The sequence below is a fragment of the Medicago sativa genome, chromosome 7, assembly GCF_051527215.1.
Source record: "Medicago sativa cultivar Bolivia chromosome 7, Bolivia_mono, whole genome shotgun sequence".
In the NCBI taxonomy this organism is placed as follows: Eukaryota; Viridiplantae; Streptophyta; class Magnoliopsida; order Fabales; family Fabaceae; genus Medicago; species Medicago sativa.
The window spans coordinates 81,404,948-81,430,958 of NC_140755.1; the positions used below are offsets into that span (position 1 = coordinate 81,404,948).

Sequence of the window (26,011 nt, forward strand, 5' to 3'; positions counted from 1 at the left end):
GATCATTTTTATTACAACTGAAAGGTAAAATAACATTGCAAGAAGCACTAGAAACAGAAGGTGACTCAATATTTGAAGCCTTGCATGTAGGATAAAACTTGTACAAGCCATCCACTTGTTTAGCCAAACCAATCATCTTCAAAGACTGTGTGTCCTGTATGATACATTTGTCAAGATAAAATTGAAAGAAACAAGACAATGATTCACATAATTTGGCTACAGAAATGAGATTGAGTTTAAAATGAGGGGAATAAAGAACATGATGCAAGGTAAACTTGGAATTGAAAGAGACAGTACCAGCATGATAAGCTAATACCAAATTACCATTAGGTAAAGAGACATACATAGGTTTGATTCTATAAAATGAACTGAAATATGAAAGATCACAACAAATATGCTCATTTGCACCTGAGTCAATGAGCCAAAAGGAAGGTTTACTTGTGGAAGAAGAAACAGAAGCAGATATACCTGCAGAAGCATCAGGTGTTGCAATGCTGGTGGAAGTGACATGATTTGAAGTAGCTTGTGAAGGAGGAGATGCTGAAACAACTAAATTTGATTGTTGTAGCATGGATACAAGCTGAGCAAGCTGCTCTTGAGAGAAACCAGCAGATGAAGAACTTGCAGAAGCACCTGAACTAGGAGAAGATGAAGTACCAGTTTCCACATCTTCTTGACAAGCAGCATTTGCATTGGCACGAGGCATGGATCTATTGTTAACATTGGGGTAACCATGCTTCATGTAACAAAAATCCACAGTATGATTTGTACGGTTGCAGAAAGTACAAAACCTAGTTGGTTTATTACCATAGGAACCTTTACCACGCCCTTGAGGTTTCCTTGATTCAGAAGCATTAATTTGAACAGAGGAATCTTCAGAAACACTTAATGAAGTGAGAGAAGCATGATTACTCTCTTCTTGAACAACCAAAGAGTAAACCTTGTTCAAAGAAGGAAGAGGATCAAGAAGAAGAACTTGAGTTCTCACCACAGAAAACTGATCATTCAAACCAGTTAAAAACTGCATTATTTGATCTTCATTTCTATGATACTTAGCAGTTCTTGAAGCAACGCAACGACAGGGATGAACACAAACACAATTAGGGATTGGTCTGTGTGAAGATAACTCTTCCCAAAGTGATTTCATTTCAGTGAAATACTCTAAAACACTCTTAGAACCTTGCTTCAAGTTGTTAATTGATGAACGCAAATTTGCAATACGAATACGATCAATTTTGGAAAATCTTTCTTTCAGATCAAGCCATACCTCAAGAGCAGTGTCACAAAACACAATAGTTGGTGCAATAGATTCTGACACCGAATTGATGAGCCAAGATTGAACCAGATGATTACAACGTTCCCAAGCTGAACGGTTCAAATCATCTTCATCAGGAATTGGAATTGAACCATTGATGAAACCTAATTTGTTCTTCGTTCCTAAAGAGCGCTCAACAGTGCGGCTCCATGCAATGTAATTAGAACCAGTGAGCTTAGGAGTAATAGAAAGAGAATTAGGATTCTCACTAGGATGAACGAAGTAAACAGATTCAGTATCAGGAGATGAATTACGAGGCGCCATGGAAATTCAGAGAAGAATTTAAGTTGCAGAAAAACAGAGTATGAAGAAGCTTCAATGAAGAAGATGAAGAGAAGCAAGAAATTGGTGCAACTGTGAAAATCAACGGCGTAACAAGGTTGAAACAACCACAAGAAGCAAAAATCACGGTGGAAAACAAGAATCAACACCAGAAAGAACAAGAATCAACGATCAAAATGATGATCGGAGAAGAAAATGCAGCGGAGAAAAACGGTTACAAAACCGTTATTGGATCGTAACAACCTTTCTCCTATGGAGAAGAGGCGCATGATACCATATTAGGAAAGAAGAGAAATGAGAGTAAAATGATTTGTTATTGATGAATTGATCATTACAACTGGTATATATACAAAACTGTAAGTGCATGGTAACCTATCATAAGCATGCAATATATGATAAGAACCCTAACAGCTGTAACTTGCTCAGCAAGGAATTGTAAACTAAGTGATATTATGATCACTGAGTAATATCATCAAACCTATTTATCAACGGCTCAATTAAGGACCACAGATCGACCTGCTGTGCGCCACACACCTACTGCCGCACAAGCTCTTCGTTCCACTTTTGTGTGTCTTGGTGACGGGAGGTGTACTAGAGCTAGCACCCAACCAAGGATCCTACTCTCTATCGCGCGCCATGACCAACAACCAATTTTGCGCTAAAAATATTCCACCAAACAAAATTAGGATTATGTTCTAACTTTGAATCAAGGTAATTATTATGAGGATAATACCTTGCCTTAAACACCTTAGCAACGAGAGTATCCGGTTCAGTTTGAAGCTTCCATCCTTGTTTCCCAAGCACTGCCCGCATACGTATAATATCAGTTATACTTTGTTGGAGTTGCTGCTGGAGATTTCGGCTATAATATATCTCAGATTTGGGAAGCTGGAGACTCTATCTTGTTTAGCATCTGCTTCCAACACACTTGAGCATACAATTTGTGGACAAATTAACTGTTTATTTGCTTTGTTATCGTCAAAATATCAACTAAATATTGCATCTTGAACCAACTTGATTCTTAAACTCTCCATTACGTAGAAGAGGAAAATACGAAAAAAGGAGCCATGCCATCATGATTGAAATGTGAAATTATCTGATATGTGTCATGTTTGTTCTTTAATGTTTGATTCCTTACACTCCTGCATTAATAAAATTTGGTTGGACGGAGAGAACTCACTTTGTGTGTCACCATTGACTCACTGACACCGAATAATATGGTAATCCAGTCAATAAAAAAATGCAGATATATAAAGTACTTATCTCGTCATTTAATACGGCGTAAAGGTCAAACGTCAGATGAGTAACACTAAAGTAAAATGTATTTGGTTCGAATTCAGATAAATACATTTGACTAACTACTTAAGAAAGTGGACATATGTTTGATTCCTTACACTCGTGCATGAATAAAATTTGGTTGGAAGGAGAGAACTCACTTTGTGTGTCACCATTGACTCGCCGACACCGAATAATATGGTAATCAAGTCAATAAAAAAATACATACAAATGGAGTACTTTTTTTTTTGAAGGAGTACTTATCTCTCATTATTTAATAGGACGTAAAGGTCAAAGGTCACAAGAGTAACACTAAAGTAAAATATATTTGGTTTGAATTCACATCAAATACATTTGACTAACTCCTTAAGAAAGTGGACATATGTTTGATTCCTTACCCTCGTGCATGAATAAAATTGAGTTAATTGTTTAAATTGACCCAGTAAAATACACGATGTCTGAAAAATGATCTTGTAAAATAAAAAATACATATTCTAACTCTGTAAATTGAGATTCTTCTTATTTTTGACAATATACATGTGGTCCAAAAAAGTGATCTAGAGATTGAATTTTTTAGGCATCTTTAGGATGTTCAAACACGACTTTACACAAAAAAAAATAGATTTTTCCAACTGGGGACGAATTTATTAAAAAAAATTATTCCCCATAATTATGATTTTTTTAAACAATTCGCAATTAATATGTATCTCGTTTAAAAACTCCAAAATTTCATGGTGAAGGTTCTTATGATGTTCTAAACATGCCTACGAAATTAGAGAACGGAATTTGACCCGTGAGTATACGTTTACTCAGAACAAAATTTCAATTTCACATGTTTTGGTTGAAAAATTAAAATAAATTGAAACGTCTTTGAAATGCTACGAAACTTTGTAGATCCCTTTTTATGTATTTTTATAGATGTCTCTACAAACAATCAGCTCAAAATTCAATTTTTAGGTTGGGGTTTTCGTTGTTTAATTTTTTAGTTTTTGGCGCTTTAAAAATTCATTATCAATTCGTACTTAGTTGAAATTTTTTAATTTTTTGTGTAAAGCCTTATTTTAACGTTCTAAAAATGGCTGAAAAAAATCATGAATAAATTCAATCTTTAAGTAGCTTTGTTGGACTTCACATATGAAAAAAATCATGAAAAAATAATAAGAATCTCAAATTACATGGTTAGAATATGGGCTATTTATTTTACAGAGTCATTTTTCAGACTTCACATATATTATAGGGTCAATTTCAAAAATTAACCCAATAAAATTTGGTTGGAAGGATATGAATCACTTTGTGTCTCACCATTGACTCACCGACACCGAATAATATGGTAATCCAGTCAGTAAAAAAATACAGACAAATGAAGTATTTATCTCTCATCATTTAATACGGCGTAAATGTCAAACGTTAGATGAGTAACACTAAAAGTAAAATGTATTTGGTTCGAATTCAGATCAAATACATTTGACTATTTATTTATATTTAATTTAAGACCCAATTGAATTGCATCATTTTTTCTTCAAATGTTGATATTTAATTGTCACAATAAGTAATTATAAAAATATTTTTTTTTGAAAGGAATTATAAAAATATATATAATACAAGTTTATACATATTTTATTTATATTTAAAAAAATGGAATTATAAAATTGATGTAATTATAAAATTTCTCCATAAAGTTAAATGTAATTATGAAATCTTAGTATTTTCAATGTTGATTCCTTACTCTCGTGCAAGAATAAAATTTGGTTGGAAGTAGAGAATTCACTTTCTATGTCGCCATTGACTCACTGATACCGACACTGACAGTTATTAGTAACTGCTAAACAGTGGTGGAAACTTCATACCAAATAATATGGTAATTCAGTCAATAAAAAACACAGACAAATGAAGTACTTGTGTCTCATTATTTAATAGGGTGTAGAGGTCAAACGTCAGATAAGTAACACTAAAATAAAATGTATTTGGTTCGAATTCATATCAAATACATTTGATTATTTATTTATATTTAATTTAAGACCCAATTGAATAGCATCTTTTTTTCTTCCAATGTTGATATTTAATTGTCACAATATGTAATTATCAAAATATATATAATATAAGTTTATACATAATTTATTTATATATTTTTAAATAATGGAATTATAAAATTGATGTAATTATAAAATTTCTTCATAAAAATAAATGTAATTATAAAATCTCAGAATTTCCAATGTTGATTCCTTACTCTCGTGCATGAATAAAATTTGGTTGGAAGTAGAAAACTCACTTTCTATGTCACCATTGACTCACCGACACCGACAGATATTAGTAATTGCTAAACAGTGGTGGAAACTTCATACCAAATAATATGGTAATTCAATCAATAAAAAATACAAACAAATGAAGTACTTATCTCTCATTATTTAAAAGAGTGTAAAGGTTAAACGTCAGATGAGTAACACTAAATGTAAAATGTATTTGGTTCGAATTCAGATCAAATTTGATTATTTATTTATATTTAATTTAAGACCCGATTGAATAGCATTTTTTTCCTTCCAATGTTGATATTTAATTGTCACAATATGTAATTATGAAAAAATATATAAATACGTTTATACATAACTGACATCGACACTGACATCGACACTGACAGATGTTCGTAACTACTTCAATATGTTGATATTTAATTGAAGTAGAGAACTCACTTTCTGTGTCACCATTGACTCACCGATATCGTCACTGACAGATGTTCGTAACTGCTAAACAGTGGTGGAAACTTCATACTAAATAATATGGTAATTCAGTCAATAAAAAATACAGACAAATGAAATACTTAATGAAATACTTATCTCTCATTATTTAATAGGATGTAAAGGTCAAACATTAGATTTGTTGTCTAAGAAACTTGTCGAGTTACGTAATTTTGATGAAGCTGTGTAATTGCTGATGCCAGTCTCTGATTTATTTGTCATTATCTGATCAGTTTTAATGCATAATTTCCTTGAATTTAAATTTGTGATGTTTCACGTGTAGGATATATAATCTGATGTTTACAAGATGGAAGACACTTGCATCAATGAAATACTGAGATTTAGTGGCCATTATCTCAACAGTTTTTATGAGTAGGATTAAATGTTTCATTTTAGGTTATAATAAGTGTCCAACCTCCACTCTGAATTTGGTGGAGACACAGGAATAAGGGATTTGAATTGTGTTAACTATTTTCCTTCAATTTTTAGTCCCTCAAAAATTTTCCATCTTCACTTTTGGTCCCTCCTTTAAAGTAAACTCATATGTAGAATTGATATTTTTGAATAAAATTTTGCAGAAAAATTTATAATATTATAAGAATCTCTCCCAAAAAAAATTAGAATTTTTTAATAAAACATGAATTTAATATGAATTTTTATATTTTTTATGGTTAAAAATTCATATTAAATTTATGTTTTGTTAAAAAAAATTATTTTTTTTTGGAAATATTTTTACAATATTCTACACATTTCTTCATAATTTTATTAAAAAAATACTAAAATTAACTTAAAAATAGGGACCAAAAGTAGTGATTGAAAATTTTATAGGGACTAAAAGTTGAAGGAAAATTTTAGAGGGACTAAAACGAAAAGTTGATATATTTATAGGGACCAAAAACATATTTAACCCTAAATTAAATTAATGAATCTTTTGAAGAATTTTGCCTATATCGTAGTTATGGATCTAGTTGCACATATTCAATAAAGGGCACAAAACTAACCTATTTTCCTAATCTAAATAAACAATTAGCAAGAAAAAATAATGAGAAATGAAAGCTTAAAAACCCTTGCTAATATAGAGGTTCTTGTCATTTATCAAGAGTAACTCGTATGTATGTACTATGCTCATTTTAAATCCATTTTATGCAGCAATATTCTTTAAAATTAGAGAATAAGACTACTCGTATCAAATATACAACAAAAAAGTATTAAATAAAAATTGAGTTGTGTGTGTAATTTGTCAAAAAATCACATAGGTTATGCTTGGGATTTTAGGTGTTTATGTGTGTTAAAGTGATGATGGGTGTTGCAATTCATTTTTAATTCAACAACAATACAATCATGCTTTTTAAAGATATATATCGGGTAATTTGACAATGTGGGAATCATATTTTTTTTTGTCAAGTATCATGCTTACGGGGATTGAGATTCATACTTCATCATGTTAATCGAATGTTTGAAATTCCCATGCATTCACAGAATATGCTTGTTTGAGGGTTGCTCTTGTAGTTTCTGGTTTTAAAAATAAGGTATAATATGACAGATATGTTTTTGGTATAATATGACAGATATGTTTTTGGTAAAAGCATTGGTTTGCAGATCACATGTGGTTTGAATTCCACATATTTACAAATTAAATTCTTGTCATATAACCTAGTAACTTTTCGTTAGATAAATACGTTTATGATTTTAACTTCGAAGGTAGATATATGTAATATATATATCAGAGTTAAATTTGAATTAATTAAGTGAAAAGATCTAGTTACTTTAAATGTGAATCAATGACTAGATATCTTGCATATGTTTTGTGTTGTACATGTGATATATTGTTTTTTTTTTTTTTTGAACAAGTACATGTGATATATTGTTATATACACTATACAGTGTTGTGTGCAATTGTATAGGCCAAAGTGAATTGATGTTTATTTAACTGTGACTAACAAGTACCTGCCATGCAACAACTTTGATATTGTATTAAGTTGGTTTTAATTATATCTATCTGTTTAAATGCTAGAATAGTTAAGTTGTTAGTCAAAAATGGCAAACAGTACCAGTTTTTTGCATCGGTTGTAAAATGCACCAATGGTATAGCTTTATATTCCTAATCGAGTGTTTACTTCCCCCAATGTGGCACCTACATATCTCACATTGGCTTTATTCACAATTGATGCGAAACCTTTTTTTTCTTAATCTATTCATATTGTTGTTGCTGCATATAAAAAAACATATCATGATTCATGACGAATCTTAGAAATGATGGCAACCAGTCAAGTTAACTATCTAATTCAACATGTTATGCTCATCCTTACCAAATAGACTAAAAAACCATGCCCAAAATTCTTCCCAAGAGAAATAACAAGCAATATCAACAAGCCAAGAGTAAATAACTTACACAGAACGAGTCTTACATAATTACACTTTACTTTTCAAAATTAGAAAACTTGACGTTTCTTGTGCCATTAAATTGGGCATAAAGGCGTAAAGGCCAAATACATTAAGGTCAAATACATTTGACTATTTATTTATAATTAATTATGATTCAATTCATTGTAGCATCTATTTTCCTCAAATGTTGATATTTAATTGTCACAAAATGTAATTAAACAATGGGAGTCTTTTGTTTGAAAAAAAATACAATGGATAACATATAAGCTAGCACATAGATTATAACTAATATCTGATAGTTTATTGCCGATGGCTATAAAGATTAAAGATGTTTATTGTCCATAAGACTTACAAAGAAATTGTTTAAACTAAAGATGGATCTATTAAAACTATTCTAAACCCTAGGAAATGAAACATGAGTTCATGGAGAGGGAGGAGGGGCAGAAACACTTGCATCCTCCATTAGTGTGGTGGCCTTCTTCTCAGTTTTGCCACCTTCATATCTTAAAGATCCGATAGGCACCAACAGCTGACACCTACATTAATTTGAGAGTTCAAAATTCAGTGAATATATATAGTTCCTGAATAATATAAACAAGACAAAAATGAACCAAAGTTTACATAAAACTAGCATGATTTTCAGCTGAAAAAGTCCTCAAATTTTTTGATATTGATAGTGGTCAATATTGTATTCCTTACCCTAGTTGGATCAAAAATTCTACCGATGACAAATTCATGCATCCACCATCGGGTCATCAGAGCTCGATTTCCTTGCCCACTCCAGTAAACAAATGTGCTCTTTCTCACAATCAATTGATTGTTTGAATGAGCATACTCCTTGTTCTTTTCAACTACTCTCCATTCACCATTTCCAGCTCGTCTTGCGTCCATATTTTCGAACCGACTGTTCCTGAGATCAAAGAAATAATACTTCCTATGCTCCAAAGAGTACCTATTACCTGCAACATATAAAAACAAATTGAAATGACCCAAAATGAATAAATTAAATTTTGTTAAATTGTTAATTACCCACATAAAATTAAACATCATATAACCATTTCATGGGACATAAAAATATTGAATTTTTAAGTCTCCTCCCCTCCAATTGCATGTCTAAGACACAACGTTCATTCTCAAGATCGATGAAAATCCATCAAAGAACACTAAGAAAATTTGATTTTTATTGATAAAACACACAATGGTCATAAAGAAAGAGAATAAAGGGCTAAAAAAAACATTAGAAAAATAACTTTTGTTTTCTTTCACAAACCTCCTGGCAGCCTCCATGGCTCAGTTTGAAATATATCAAATTCAGACATGACATTTGGAAAAGGTTGGTTGCAGATTTTCTTCGTCAGGTAGCACTCAACAAGTTGACGATCGGTCGGATCAAACCTGAATCCAGCAGGTAGATCAAGCTCAGCATTAGCTACAGCCATGATTGACACCAAAAGTTTTTTTTTTTTTTTGGAAGAGGACACCAAAAGTTCTTGGCAAGTGAAGAAAGAGTTCTTTGGATGAATCTCAAGCTAAAGCATTGTCTTGAATTTATAGGTGTAAGAAGACATGCATTGTCTTGAGTTTATGGTAAAATTACACTTTTAATCCTTTAACTTTTTCAGGTAATCATTTCATATGAATTTTTAAGTTAAAGGACTAAAAAGACAAAATTGAAATGAAAAAAAGATAAATGACCAAATTTTTACCTAAAATTAAGTTAAAGGACCAAAATTGTAATTTTGCCAAATATTATTCTTAAATGATTGCACAAATATTATTTCTCTTATTTTAATGATGTATGAAACAAACAAATAATTTAATTTATAAACTTGCAAGACAAATATTAATATAACTTTTTGATTTATGCAATTGGTGATATTTTGATTTACTTAGTGGCTAAGTTGTTTTTTTGGACATAGTGGCTAAGTTTAATACTTAAATAAATAAGGGTAACATTGGAAACATACAATAAATATGTAATGGTATTTTAAATGGATAAATAATACTATGAGATGATGAAATTTCCAATTAAGATATTTAATATAGACAAAGGAATTAATAATATATTGGTCTAAGTGGTAAGAGACTTGAACTCCTTAAGAAAGTGAACATATGTTTGATTCCTTATACTCGTGCATTGATAAAATTTGGTTGCACGGTATTACCAAAAAAAAAAATTGGTTGGACGGAGAGAACTCACTATGTGTGTCACCATTGACTCACTGACACCGAATAATATGGTAATCCAGTCAATAAGAAAATACAGACAAATAAAGTACTTATCTCTCGTTATTTAATATGGCGTAAAGGTCAAACGTCAGATGAGTAACACTAAAGTAAAATATATTTGGTCCGAATTCAGATCAAATACATTTGACTAACTCCTTAAGAGAGTGGACATATGTTTGATTCCGTACACTCGTGCATTAATAAAATTTGGTTGGAGGGAGAGAATTCACTTTGTGCGTCACCATTGACTTACTGACACCAAATAATATGGTAATCCAATCAATAAAAAAAATACAGACAAATAAAGTACTTATCTCTCGTTATTTAGTACGGCGTAAGGGTATCTTTCTTTCAAAAAAAAAAAAAATTACGGCGTAAAGGTCAAACGTCAGATGAGTAACACTAAAGTAAAATGTATTTGGTCCGAATTCAAATCAAATACATTTGACTAACTCCTTAAGAAAGGAGACATATGTTTGATTCCTTACACTCGTGCATGAATAAAATTTGGTTGGAAGGAGAGAATTCACTTTGCGTGTCACCATTGACTCACCGACACCGAATAATATGCAAATCAAGTCAATAAAAACAATACATACAAATGAAGTACTTATCTCACATTATTTAATACGACGTAAAGGTCAAACGTCAGAAGAGTAACATTAAAGTAAAATGTATTTGGTCCGAATTCAGATCAATACATTTGACTAACTCCTTAACAAAGTGGACATATGTTTGATTCCTTACACTCGTGCATGAATAAAATTTGGTTGGAAGGATAGAACTCACTTTGTGTGTCACCATTGACTCACCGACACCGAATAATATGGTAATCAAGTCAATAAAAAAATACATACAAATGAAGTACTTATCTCTCCTTATTTAATAGGACGTAAATGTCCAACGTCAGAAGAGTAACACTAAATTAGAATGTATTTGGTCCGAATTCAGATCAAATACATTTGACTAACTCCTTAAGAAAGTGGACATATGTTTGATTCCTTACACTCGTGCATGAATAAAATTGAGTTAATTGCTTAAATTGACCGTGTAAAATACACGATGTCTGAAAAATGACCATGTAAAATAAAAAATACATATTATAACCATGTAAAAATGAGATTCTTCTTATTTTTGACCTTGTAATATACACGTGGTCCAAATAAGTGATCTAGAGATTGAATTTTTTTAGGCATCTTTAGGATGTTCAAACACGGCTTTACACAAAAAATTAGATTTTTCCGAATTGGGACGAATTTATTATGAATTTTTATTCCCCATAATTATGATTTTCTTAAACAATTCGTAATTAATTTGTATCTCATTTAAAAACTCCAAAATTTTATGGTGAAGGTTCTTATGATGTTCTAAACATGCCTACCAAATTAGAGAACAGAATTTAAATTTCACATGTTTTGACCCGTGAGTATACGTTTACTCGGAACAAAATTTCAATTTCACATGTTTTGATTGAAAAATTAAAATAAATTGAAACGTCTTTGAAATGCTACGGAACTTTGCCGATCCTTTTTATGTATTTTTATAGTTGTCTCTACAAACAATCAACTCAAAATTCAATTTTTAGGTTGGGGTTTTCGTTGTTTATTTTTTAATTTTTGGCGCTTTAAAAATTCATAATTGATTCTCACTTAGTTGAAAAATTCTAATTTTTTGTGTAAAGCCATATTTTAACGTCCTAAAAATGGCTGAAAAAATCATGAAAAATTTCAACCTTTAAGTAGCTTTGTTGAACTTCAACTATATTATAGGGTAAAAAATAATAAGAATCTCAAATTACATGGTTGGAATATGTGCTATTTATTTTACAGGGTCATTTGTTAGACTTCACATATATTATAGGGTCAATTTCAATAATTAACGCAATAAAATTTGTTGGAAGGATATGACTCACTTTGTGTGTCACCATTGACTCACCGACACCCAATAATATGGTAATCCTGTCAATACAAAAATACTGACAAATAAAGTATTTATCTCTCATTATTTAATACGGCGTAAATATCAAACTCCAGATGAGCAACACTAAAAGTAAAATGTATTTGGTTCGAATTCAGATAAATACATTTGACAATTTATTTATATTTAATTTAAGACCCAATTGAATAGCATTTTTTCTTCAAATGTTGATATTTAATTGTTACAATAAGTAATTATAAAAATCTATACAATATAAGTTTATACATATTTTATTTATATTTTAAAAAAATGGAATTATAAAATTGATGTAATTATAAAATTTCTTCATAAAAATAAATGTAATTATAAAATCTCAATATTTCTAATGTTGATTCCTTACTCTCGCGCATGAATAAAATTTGGTTGGAAGTAGAGAACTCACTTTCTATGTCACCATGGACTCACCGACACGGACAGATATTAGTAATTGTTGGTGGAAACTTCATACCAAATAATATGGTAATTCAGTCAATAAAAAATACAGACAAATGAAGTACTTATCTCTCATTATTTAAAAGAGTGTAAAGGTCAAACGTCAAATGAGTAACACTAAAAGTAAAATGTATTTGGTTCGAATTCAGATCAAATACATTTGATTATTTATTTATATTTAATTTAAGACCCAATTGAATTGCATTTTTTTCTTCCAATGTTGATATTTAATTGTCACAATATGTAATTATGAAAAAATATGTAATATAAGTTTATACATAATTTATTTATATTTTTAAATAAGGGAATTATAAAATTGATGTAATTATAAAATTTCTTCTAAAAATAAATGTAATTATAAAATCTCAGTATTTCCAATGTTTCATTCCTTACTTTAGTGCATGAATAAAATTTGGTTGGAAGTAGAGAACTCACTTTCTGTGTCACCATTGACTCACCGATACCGACACTGACAGATATTAGTAAATGCTAAACAGTGGTGGAAACTTCATACCAAATAATATGGTTATTTTGTCAATAAAAAATACCAACATATGAAGTACTTATCTCTCATTATTTAATCGGGTGTAGATGTCAAACGTCAGATGAGTAACACTAAAAGTAAAATGTATTTGGTTCGAATTCAGATCAAATACATTTGATTATTTATTTATATTTAATTTAAGACCCAATTGAATAGCATCTTTTTTTCTTCCAATGTTGATATTTAATTGTCACAATATATAATTATGAAAATATATATAATATAAGTTTATACATAATTTATTTATATATTTTTAAATAGTTACATTTATTTTTAAATAAATGTAACTATAAAATCTCACTATTTCCAATGTTGATTCCTTACTCTCGTGCATGAATAAAATTTGGTTGGAAATAGAGAACTCACTTTCTGTGTCACCATTGACTCACTGACGTACACTGACATCGACGGATATTAGTAATTGCTAAACATTGGCGGAAACTTCATACCAAATAATATGGTAATTCACAAATGAAGTATTTATCTCTCATTATTTAATAGGGCGTAAAAGTCAAACGTTAGATTTGTTATCTAGGAAACTTTTCGAGTTACGTAGTTTTGATGAAGCTGCGTAATTGCTGATGCCAGTCTCTGATTTATTTGTCATTATCTGATCAGTTTTAATTCCCTTGAATTTAAATTTGTGATGGTTCACTTGTAGGATATATCATCTGATGTTTGCAAGATGGAAGACACTTGCATCAATAAAATACTGAGATTCAGTGGCCATTATCTAATCAGTTTTTATGAGTAGGATTAAATGTTTCATTTTAGGTTATAGTACGTGTCCAACCTCCACTCTGAATTGTGTTAACTATTTTAATATCTTTTCGTCAAGACATAAATATGAAAACTCTTTTTCATAACAACTTTTTCCACACACATTGTTTATCAAATCATTTTACTTCATTTGATGACACAATTAAGATTGAGTGAAACTAGAAAGAAATTGTGTATAAAAAGTAAAGATATAATGAAAGAAAGAAAGACAAGGAATGGTATACTAGTTCACACTCTACCTGGCTACTACCTAGTCAAGGACTTAGTCCACTCATTTATTTGTCATTATCGGATCAGTTTTAATGCGTAGTTCCTTGAATATAAATTTGTGATGGTTCACTTGTAGGATATATCATCTGATGTTTGCAAGATGGAAGACACTTTGCATCAATAAAATACTGAGATTTAGTGGCCATTATCTCAACAGTTTTTATGAGTAGGATTAAATGTTTCATTTTAGGTAATTATAATAAGCGTCCAACCTCCAATCTGAATGTGTTGGAAACACAGGAATGAGGGGTTTGAATTGTGTCAAGTATTTTAATATATTTTTGCCAAGACATAAATATGTAAACTCTTTTTCATAACAACGTTTTCCACTCATATTGTTCTTCATTTGATAACACAATAAAGATTTAGTGATATTGTTCTTCATGTGAATTGACTCCGTCTTCTCAAATATCATGACTCACCTGAATACTTTAACATCACTTCGAACCCCTTTAAGATGAAATGTGTTTGTCGTTGCTAACCTATTACACTTAGAGGAATGACTTTGCATCATGGTCATTCAAAGTATGAGGATTTTTAATAAATTTCATCATAAGAGGATATCACATTAAAATCTATATCAATTCAAGAGTACAACGATATCTTGATTGATATACAACATGATCTAATTACTCTCCTTTTAGAGGATATACAATGAAGTTCTACATTCATTTTCATGAATTTTTCAGTGACGATTCTTTGTATATACGAACGTAGCCTTTTTATTTTTCTTTTGAACCTAATGTTAATTATTTTCTATGATTGTAACTTTGTTGGTCTTTGGTCTTCAGTGACTCATTTATCATCTTGTGATCAGCGCGACTAAACAATCATTAACAAACACTGGTTTCACTAGAGTGAGCTTGTGACGGTGTAGGTTTCAAACAATGCTTTTGTTTTAGATTAGATGAAATTGCTTTGGTGATAGCGTTGATTTGCTTTCCAGGATTCTTTTTCATTTCCAGACAATAGACTTGATTCTATATTGGAATATAACCTCTTACAACGTTCTATTATCTTGTTTAGCATTTACGTCCAACACTTGAGCATACAATTTGTAGACAAATTAATTGTTTCTTTGCTTTATTATCATCAAAAAACAAAAAGATAAAATACGAATCCAAAATGTTAAATGTGTTAGTTAATGAACCTTTTGCATAATTTTGCCTAATTGCAATCTAGTTGCACATATTCAATTAAAGGCACAAATCTAACTTATAATAATCTAAAAAATTCTAAAAAATGGTATTCGGTCTAATTTAGGTCAAATACATTTGACTATTCATTTATATTTAATTTAAGACCCAATTCAATGTAGCGTCTATTTTCCTCAAATGTTGATATTTAATTGTCACAAAATGTATTTAAAAAATTGGAGCCTTTTGTTAGTAAAAAAATGCGTTGGATTACACTCATAGATTATAACTAATAGTTGACGGTTTATGGTTTATGACTGATAGCAAATAAACTAATTAAATTTGATAAAACTAGTGTTCAATTAGTTGATAAATGTAAAATGACACAAAAAGACATTCTTAATTTTAATAAAAAATTATCTATTAATATTTAAGATACTCAGTAATTTAAATTTATTAAGTGTGTGTGTGTCTATATATATATATATATATATATATATATATATATATATATATATATATATATATATATATATATATATATTACCATACATATATTATTTAATTGGTATTTTTTACTAAAATTTGATTTCAACTAATATTTATGTTTGATTTCTTAGGATCAGCTTGATCGTTGACGGAACAGATAATTAGCATAGGACACTGTCTAAAATTTAAATAGTTGCTTACTTCAATGAGTCCATAAGACTTACAAAACTCAATTCCTAAAAACTATGCATATTAAAGATTGTTTATTGTCCCCGTGAGTTTAACTCAGTTGGTAGGGACAATGCATAAAATATGCATGGTTCGGGGTTCGAATCCCGGTCAACAAAAAAAAAAAGACCTACAAATAAATTCTTTAAACTAAAGATGGATCTATTAAAACTATTCTAAACCCAAGCAAATGAAACATATGATATATGTGGTATTATATTAGAGTTAAATTTGAATTAAGTGCAAAGATCTAGTTACTTTAAATATGCACCAATGACTAGATATCTTACATATGTATTGTGTTGGTAATGGATTGATTCAAAAATCATAAAGTCCACTTTGTACATGGACGGACATACCAGCGGATACATGAAATATGAGTGCTACGTGAAAATAGAAATGATAATAAGACATGTGTTGTGTGCAATTGTATAGACCAAAGTGAATTGGTGTTTATTTAACTGTGATTAACACAAGTACATGAGCAAGTACCCTGCCATGCAATGCAACTACTTTGGTATTGTATAAGTTGATTTTATATGTATTTGTTTACATGTAAGAATAGTTAAGTTGTTAGTCGAGAATGGCAAACAGTCGAACTCAGAGTCAACTGAATTTCCTTTAGTTGAATGAAGGATAATCGAATTTAAGATTGTCGAATACCAAGTTGGCAATTCTTAACAAGTCGATAAAGATTCACGCAGACTATGAGAGTGGCATAAACAGTCAAAGACACATGAAACTTGACAATTCATCAATTTCCTTATGTTTTGTGTTTAATTATAACGCCATCAATCGAAACAACTATCTTCACATAGATCATTTAAAATAATGTAGCACATGTGGATAAGGAAACAAAAAAAGATGTGAGATACATGAAACATGCCAAATGTTTGTCATAAAAGGATCCAACTTTGCATAAAACGAGAATGAGTTTCAACCCAAAATACTACTTTGCTTATATCCTCAAGCTTTCACTAAGAAGAATATGTTTTTCCCTCTTATAAAAGAATTTCATACATGGAGTATTGAGTTATATTGAAAAGCATGTCAATCAAATTTTTGGGCAGATATGTTTGCTTACCGGTGGTGATGCATGTTTGCTTAACCAATTTGAATAAAGGTTATCACTTTTTGTTTTGTTCAATTAAGAGCAAGACATAAAAAAGAATACGAGACATCCTGACTATATATGTTCTTTTTCGTATCGATGTATTTTCCACCGATGTGATATTCATATTCCTAATCGAGTGTTTACTTCCTCCAAGGTGATACCTACATATCTCACATTGGCTTTAGTCACCATCGATGCGAAACCTGATCTTTTTTGTTAATTTATTCATTTCGTTGTTGCTGCATATAAAAAAACAATCAAAGCATATAAAAAAAATCATGATGAATCCTAGAAATGATGGCAACCAGCCAAGCTAAATATTTGATTCTACACGTTAAGCTCTCCTTGCCAAATGGACTAAAAGACCATGTTCAAAATTCTTCCCAAGAGAAATAACAAGAAATCTAGCAGCCAAAAGAAAATAACTTACACAAAATGTGTCTTACAAAATTACACTTTACTTTTCAAAATAAAACTATTCTAAACCCTAGGAAATGAAACATGAGTTCATGGAGAGGGAGGAGGGGCAGAAACACTTGCATCCTCCATTAGTGTGGTGGCCTTCTTCTCATCTTTTGCCACCTTCATATCTTAAAGATCCGATAGGCAGCTATAGGTGACCCCTACATTTAATTTGAGTTCAAAATTCAGTGACTATATGAAACAAGTTTACATAAAACTAGCATGATTTTCAGCTGAAAATACAAAAAAACATTATTACTTTAAAAAAAGTCCTCAAAAATTTTGATAGTGATAGTGGTCTATATTGTATTCCTTACCCTAGTTGGATCAGAAATTCTACCGATGACAAATTCATGCATCCACCATCTTGTCATCAGAGCTTGATTTCCTTGCCCTATCCAGTAAACATATCTGTTCTTTCTCACAATCAGTTGATTGTTTGAATGAGCAAACTCCTCATTCCTTTGAACTATTCGCCATTCACCATTTCCAGCTCTTCTTGCATCCATATTCTCGAACCTACGGTTCCTGAGATCAAAGAAATAGTACTTCCTATTCTCCAAAGAGTATCTATTTTCTGCAACAAAAAAAAAATAACAAATTGAAATGACCCAAAATGAATAAATCAATTTGTGTTAATTACCCACATAAAAACATCATATAAGCATTTCATGGAATTTTTAAGTCTCCTCCCCTCCAATTGCATGTCTAAGACACAACGTTCATTCTCAAGATCAATGAAAATCCATCAAAGAACACTAAGAAAATTTGATTTTTATTGATAAAACACACAATGGTCATAAAGAAAGAGAATAAAGGGCTAAAAACACATTAGAAAAATAACTTTTGTTTTCTTTCACAAACCTCCTGGCAGCCTCCATGGCTCAGTTTGAAATATATCAAATTCTGACATGACATTTGGAAAAGGTTGGTTGTATATTTTCTTCGTCAGGTAGCACTCAACAAGTACGCGATCGGTTGGATCAAACCTGAATCCAGCAGGTAGATCAACCTCAGCATTAGCTACCGCCATGATTGACACCAAAAGTTTTTTTTTTTTTTTTTGAAGAGGACACCAAAAGTTCTTGGCCAGTGAAGAAAGAGTTCTTTGGATGAATCTCAAGCTAAAGCATTGTCTTGAATTTATAGGTGTAAGGAGGTATGCATTGTATTGAATGAGAGAGAGAAAGAGAAACTAGATGTAGAGAGAGAAAATGTGTGATTTACAACAATAAAGAAAATGGTATTAGGCACTTGTTAATGAGACAAAAATGAAAACAATTGATAAATGGTAGGAAAAAAATTTCAAACGTTGTCTCTATATATTTTTTTTTTATTGCGTGAAATTAATACGAAGCTCAAACTTTGAAAAGAGTAAGAACATAACGAGAGTCTGAAAGAACTATTCAAAATATTATGAGAAATTACACTTTTAGTCTTTTAACTTAATTTTATGTTATAATATTTGGTCTTTTATCTTTTTTTTTTATTTCAATTTTGTCCTTTTGGTCCATTTTCATATGAATTTTCAAGCTTCAAATCTAATATTCTTATGTAAACATAGATGAAGACCATAAATTTGAAGATTGAAATGTCATATATAAATAAAACCATGAACTTGAAGCTTGAAAATTCTTATGCAAATGGACCAAAAGAACAAAACTGAAATGAAAAAAAGATAAAGGATCAAATTATTACCAAAAATTATAATTTTGCCAAATATTATTCTTAAATGATTGCACAAATATTATTTATCTTATTTTAATGATGGATGAAACAAACAATTAATTTAATTTATAAACTTGCAAGAGAATTATTAATTTAACTTTTTGATCTATGCAATTGGTGATATTTTGATTTACTTAGTGATTAATTTTTATTTTTTTTGCACTTAGTGGCTAAGTTTAATACATAAATAAATAAGGGTAACATTGGAAACATACAATAAATATGTATTGGTATTTTAAAGGCATTAATAATATAAGAGACATGAACTCTTTAAGGAAGTGGAAATATATGTTTGATTGCTCACACTCGTACATTAAAAAAAATTGGTTGGAAGGGCGAACTCCCTTTGTGTCACCATTGACTCACCGACACCGAATAATATGGTAATTCAGTCAATAAAAAAATACAGACAAATGAAGTACTTATCTCTCATTATTTAATACGACGTAAAGGTCAAACGTCATATGAGTAACACAAAAGTAAAGTGTATTTTGTCCGAATTCAGATCAAATATCCTTAAGGAAAGTCGATATATGTTTGATTCCTTACAATCGGGCATGAATAAAATTTGGTTGGAAGGAAGAACTCACTTTGTGTGTCACCATTGACTCACCAACACTGAATAATATGGTAATCCAGTCAATAAAACAATACAGACAAATGAAGTACTTATCTCTCATTATTTAATACGGCGTAAAGGTCAAACGTCGTATGAGTAACACTAAAGTAAAATGTATTTGGTCCGAATTCAGATCAAATACATTTGACTAACTCCTTAAGAAAGTGGACATATGTTTGATTCCTTACACTCGTGCATGAATAAAATTTGGTTGGAATGAAAGAACTCACTTTGTGTGTCACCATTGACTCACTAAGATCGAATAATACGGTAATCCAATCAATAGACAAATACGGACAAATGAAGTACTTATCTCTCATTATTTAATACAGAGTAAAGGTCAAACGCCATATGAGTAACACTAAATTAAAATGTATTTGGTTCGAATTCAGATCAAATACATTTGTCTAACTCCTTAAGAAAGTGGACATATGTTTGATCCTTACAATCATGCATGAATAAAATTTGGTTGGAAGGAGAGAACTCATCACTTTGTGTGTCACCATTGACTCACCGACACTGAATAATATGGTAATCCAGTCAATAAAATAAATACAGACAAATGAAGTACTTATCTCTTATTTTTTAATATGGTGTAAATGTCAAACGTCATATGAGTAACACTGAAGTAAAATGTATTTGCTCCGAATTCAGGTCAAATACAGTTGACTAACTCATTATGAAAGTGGACTTATGTTTGATTCCTTATACTCGTGCATGAATAAAGTTTGGTTGGAAGGAGACATCACTTTGTGTGTCACCATTGACTCACCGACACCGAATAATATGGTAATCCAGTCAATAAAGAAATACAGACAAATGAAGTACTTATCTCTCATATTTAATACGGCGTAATGGTCAAACGTCATATGAGTAACACTAAAGTAAAACGTATTTGATCCGAATTCAGATCAAATTCATTTGACTATTTATTTATATTTAATTTAAGACCCAATTGAATAGCTTTAATTTTTCATCCAATGTTGTATTATGTTATTCTTCTGTCTTAGTTATTTTCCTGAACATGATGTTACTATAGGTTACATATGTTGCAACTGCTTTGGTGGATTCTAAACTCTGCAGAAGAGCGTAATGATCTATTTGATTTGTTGATGGTGCACAATTGTTGATGCCAGCCTCTTTTGCAATGACAGTACGTTCAGGTTACTCAATTGTGCCCTCATTTGTAGGATATATCATCTGATGTTTGCCCTCATTTGTAGGATATATCATCTGATGTTTGCAAGAAGGAAGAGGCTTGCATCAATGAAATAATGAGATTTAGGGACCATTATCTGATCAGTTTTAAGACCCCGGATCTCCATATCCAAAAAGAATGTGTCTATTCTGATTTCTCAAGTAATTTTCCAGCTGTAAATGTCATTTTATTGTTTCCATCAAAGATAAAGCCGAAGTTCTTGCAGTTCTTGCAGTTGATAAGGTATAATATCAATATGTGATCGATATATGGTTTGATGAATACCACATATTTACAAATTAAATTCTTATCATATAACCTTGTAACTTTTCGTTAGATAAATACGTTTATGATTAAATTTAAACTTCGAAGGTAGATATATGTGGTATATATTAGAGTTAAATTTGAATTAAGTGAGAAGATCTAGTTATTTTAAATATGCATCAATGACTAGATATCTTACATATATGTATAGTGTTGGTAATTCATTGATTCAAACAAAAATCATAAAGTCCACTTTGTACATGGACATACCAGCAGATACATGAAATAGGAGTGCTACATGAAAATAGAAACGATGATAAGACATGATATGATGATTTGTTTGATCATGCAAATAAAAAAACTACTTGCTGGAATTTAAATAAAAAGGGGAAATAGGATAAAATACTAATCAACGATTGATATATCGTTATATACGGTGGTGTGTGCAATTGTATAGACCAAAGTGGATTGGTTTTTATTTAACTGGGATTAACACAAGTATGTGTTTATAACGCCATGGAACTTGACAATTCATCAATTTTCTCATGTTATATGTTTATAACGCCATCAACCAAAACAACTATCTTCACCGAGACCATTTGAAATAATGTAGCACACGTGTGGATAAGGAAACAAACAAAAAAAGATGTGAGTTGCTGGAAACAAGCCAAATGTTTGTCATAAAAGGATCCAATTTTACATAAAACGAGAATGAGTTTCAACCCGACATGCTACTTTGCTTATATCCTCGAGCTTTCACCAGGAAGAATATGTTTTTCCCTCTTATAAAAGAATTTCATACATGGAGTATTGAGTTATATTGAAAAGTATATCAATCAAATTTTTGTGTAGATATGCTTTTTAACTGGTGGTGATGCTTGTTTGCTTAACCAATTTGAATAAAGGTTATCATTTTTTGTTTTGTTCAATTAAGAGCAAAATGACATTAAAAAGGATACGAGACTTCCTAACTATGGTCTTTTTTGTATCGGCGTATTTTTCACCGATGTGATATTCTTATTCCTAATCGAGTGTTTACTTCCCCCAATGTGATACCTAAATATCTCACATTGGCTTTATTCACCATCGATGCAAAACCGGATTTTTTTTTAATCTATTCATTTGTTGTTGCTACATAAAAAAAAAAAAAAAAAAAATCATGATGAATCCTAGAAATGATGACAACCAGCCAAGCTAATTATCTGATTCTAGATGTTAAGCTAATCCTTACCAAATGGACTAAAATATCATGCTCGAAATTCTTCCCAAGAGAAATAACAAGCAATCTAACAGCCAAAAGGAAATATCTTATACAGAATGAGTCTTACAAAATTACACTTTACTTTTTAAAATTAGAAAACTTGATGTTTCTTGTGCCATTAAATTGGGTATAAAGGTGTAAAAGCCTTAAAAATCTTATCATTATTTAATAGGGCGTAAACGTCAAACGTCAGTTAACTAATACAAAAAGTAAAATATATTTGGTCTTTTTAGGTCAAATACATTTGACTATTTATTTATAACAAACGTCAAAAAAAATTATTTATATTTAATTTATGACTATATTTTTTTTTTGAAGAAATATTTTACTACATATATTATTAAATTGGTATTTTTTACTAAAATTTGATTTCAACTAATATTTTTATTTGATTTCAACTAATATTTTTATTTGATTTCTTAGGATTGACTTGATCGTTGACGGAACAAATAATTAGTAAAGAACACTATTTAAATTTTAAATAGTAGGGTGTAAAATCCAAACTTTAGTTGACTAACACAAAAAGTAAAATGTTTTTTTTTTGAGGTATCACAAAAAGTAAAATGATTTTGGTCTAATTTAGGTTAAATACATTTGACTATTTATTATTTAATTTATGGCTACATTTTTTTCAGAAATATTTTGCTACATATATTATTAAATTGGTATTTTTTACTAAAATTTGATTTCAACTAATATTTGTATTTGATTTCTTAGGATTGACTTGATCGTTGACGGAACAAATAATTAGTAAAAAACACTGTTTAAATTTTAAATACTAGGGCATAAAGGTCAGACGTTAGTTGACTAACACAAAAATAAAATGTATTTGGTCTAATTTAGATCAAATACATTTTACTATTTATTTATATTTAATTTATGACTACATTTTTTTAAGAAATATTTTACTACATATATTATTAAATTGGTATTTTTTTACTAAAATTTGATTTCAACTAATATTTGTGTTTGATTTCATAGGATTGACTTGATCGTTGACGGAACAAATAATTAGTAAAGAACACTGTCTAAATTTTAAATAGTTTCTTATTAGTATTATTCAAATGAGTACAAATATTCCTATATACTACACAGATTAAAGATGTTTATTGTCCATAAGACTTACAAATAAATTCTTTAAACTAAAGATGGATCTATTAAAACTATTCTAAACCCAAGCAAATGAAACTTATGATCCATGGAGAGGGAGGAGGGCCTTCTTCTCAGTTTTGTCACCTTCATACCTTAAATATCCGATAGGCACCTACAGCTGTCTCCTACATTGATTTGAGTTCAAAATTCAGTGACTATATATAGTTCCTGATTATAAATAAACAAGATAAAAACGAACCAAGTTTACATAAAAACTAGCATGATTTTTAGCTGAAAATACCATAAGTCCAAAACACATTACTTAAAAAAAAAATCCTCAAAAGTTTTTTGATAGTGATAGTGGTCAATATTGTATTCATTACCCTAGCTGGATGATGAATTGTACTGATGATGAAGAATTCATGCATCCACCATTGTGTCATCAGAGCTTGATTTCCTTGCCCTATCCAGTAAACAAATGTGTTCTTTCTCCCAATCAATAGATTGTGTGAAAGAGCAAAATCCTCATTCCATTCAACTATTCTCCATTCACCATCTCCAGCTCTTCTTGCATCCATATTCTCGAATCTACGGTTCCTGATATCAAAGAAATAGTACTTCCTATGCTCCAAAGAAAACCTATCATCTGCAAAAAAAAAAAAAAAAAAAAATTGAATTGACCCAAAATGAATAAATCAAATTGTGTTAATTACCCACATGAAAACATCATATAAACATTTCATGGGACATAAAAAAAAAAAAATGACTTTTTAAGTCTCCTCCCTTCCAACTGCATGTCTAAGACACACGTTCATTCTCAAGATTAATGAAAATCCATCAAAAGATTAATTAAATGGTTCAAAGAACACTACAAAAATTTAAAATTTAAATGGCTCTTGTAAAAATTTGATTTCTATTGATAAGACACAATGGTCGTAAGAAAAAGAATATAAACATTAAAAAAAGAGCATTTATTATTCTATCAAAAACTGAAATTTCACAAACCTCTTGGCAGCCTCCATGGCTCAGTTTGAAACACATCGAATTCAAACAAGTGAGTTGGAAGAGGTAGGTTGAGAATTTTCCCCGTCAGGTAGTACTCAACAAGCTCGTGATCAGTTGGATCAAACTTGTATCCAACAGGTAGAAGAAGCTCAGCATTAGCTACAGCCATGATTGACACCAAAAGTTCTTAGCAAAGTTAAGAAAGAGTTCTTTGGATGAATCTGAAGCAAAAGCATTGTATTGAATTTATAGGTTTAAGCATACATGCATTGTCTTATTTTAATGTGTGAAAATGAGAGAGAAAATTGGTAGGATTTTTTTTTTAAAAAAAAAAAAAAAAACATATCTTATTTAATTTATAAGTTACCATCTCTATGGTAGACCAACATTTTTGTGTTCCACTTTAGACATTTAAATTTAAAGTTAACATGGAGAGACCTTTTTGACGAGAGACCTTTTTGACTAACGGAGCAAAAGAGAGACCAAAATGTTGCTTTTACAAGTTATAGGACCAAAATGTAAACTGGAAATTACATAAGGGACCAAAAGATCAATTAAACCTTATATATTTTTCTTATTTTACGTTGTTATGGATATTCATGTGTTGTTTAACTTCCTTCAAAATAACTTGAGTGATCTCATTCCTTTCTCATGATAATAAATTTATGATGTTGAGATATCTATATATACTTTAGATACCTTAATATCATATATGTGTTGTTGCAGAAAAGAAAAATATCATTTGTGTTATTTTGAAAGGAAGTCGAGCAAGATACAAATACCTATGACAAGTAAAACAAGAAAAGTTAGAATTTCAACTCATGTTTGTGTTTGATTTCTTTGAATTGGCTTGAACATGGGAGCATGTGTGCTACCAAAACTATGAAAATGGATTCATGTTATGTGATTTAGGAAAGGAGGATTATAAACTTGTTTCATCAAAATATGATGTGTTTGGTAACAAATTTCTTTGATGAGTTTATAGTTTTTCTTGAGATACTATTTCAAGTAGTTTTTGAACTTAAAGCTTATAGTTTCTTACATTTTCTTTCAATTTTAACCTTCAATATTATTTTATTTTTTTGGTAGAAACCTTCAATATTATTATATTATTTTTACTATATTTTACGATTTTTTATAAAAATTAAACAATTCCCACTAAAAAAACCACCCACGTTATTAGAAAAGTAACAG

General features: G+C 30.1%; 3 protein-coding genes across 3 annotated transcripts; all 3 read right to left on the minus strand.

The window, feature by feature from the left end:
* Positions 1-8,373: 8,373 nt before the first annotated feature.
* On the minus strand, positions 8,374-9,456 carry LOC146909143 (NAC domain-containing protein 83-like). The gene is made up of 3 exons (XM_085723456.1): positions 9,260-9,456; positions 8,689-8,948; positions 8,374-8,525 (listed from the first exon to the last, which is right to left on the minus strand). Exons 1-3 carry the CDS (start codon positions 9,426-9,428, stop codon positions 8,487-8,489), a joined length of 468 nt encoding a protein of 155 aa, XP_085579582.1. The 5' UTR covers positions 9,429-9,456; the 3' UTR covers positions 8,374-8,486.
* An 8,316-nt stretch (positions 9,457-17,772) lies between these two features.
* On the minus strand, positions 17,773-18,745 carry LOC146909144 (NAC domain-containing protein 2-like). Its single transcript, XM_085723457.1, has 3 exons — positions 18,515-18,745; positions 17,968-18,227; positions 17,773-17,811 (listed from the first exon to the last, which is right to left on the minus strand). Exons 1-3 carry the CDS (start codon positions 18,681-18,683, stop codon positions 17,773-17,775), a joined length of 468 nt encoding a protein of 155 aa, XP_085579583.1. The 5' UTR covers positions 18,684-18,745.
* A 5,096-nt stretch (positions 18,746-23,841) lies between these two features.
* Positions 23,842-24,986, minus strand: LOC146909145 (NAC domain-containing protein 68-like). Its single transcript, XM_085723459.1, has 3 exons — positions 24,818-24,986; positions 24,196-24,458; positions 23,842-23,997 (listed from the first exon to the last, which is right to left on the minus strand). The coding sequence occupies exons 1-3, from the start codon at positions 24,984-24,986 to the stop codon at positions 23,959-23,961; spliced, it is 471 nt and encodes a 156-aa protein (XP_085579585.1). The 3' UTR covers positions 23,842-23,958.
* Positions 24,987-26,011: the final 1,025 nt, after the last annotated feature.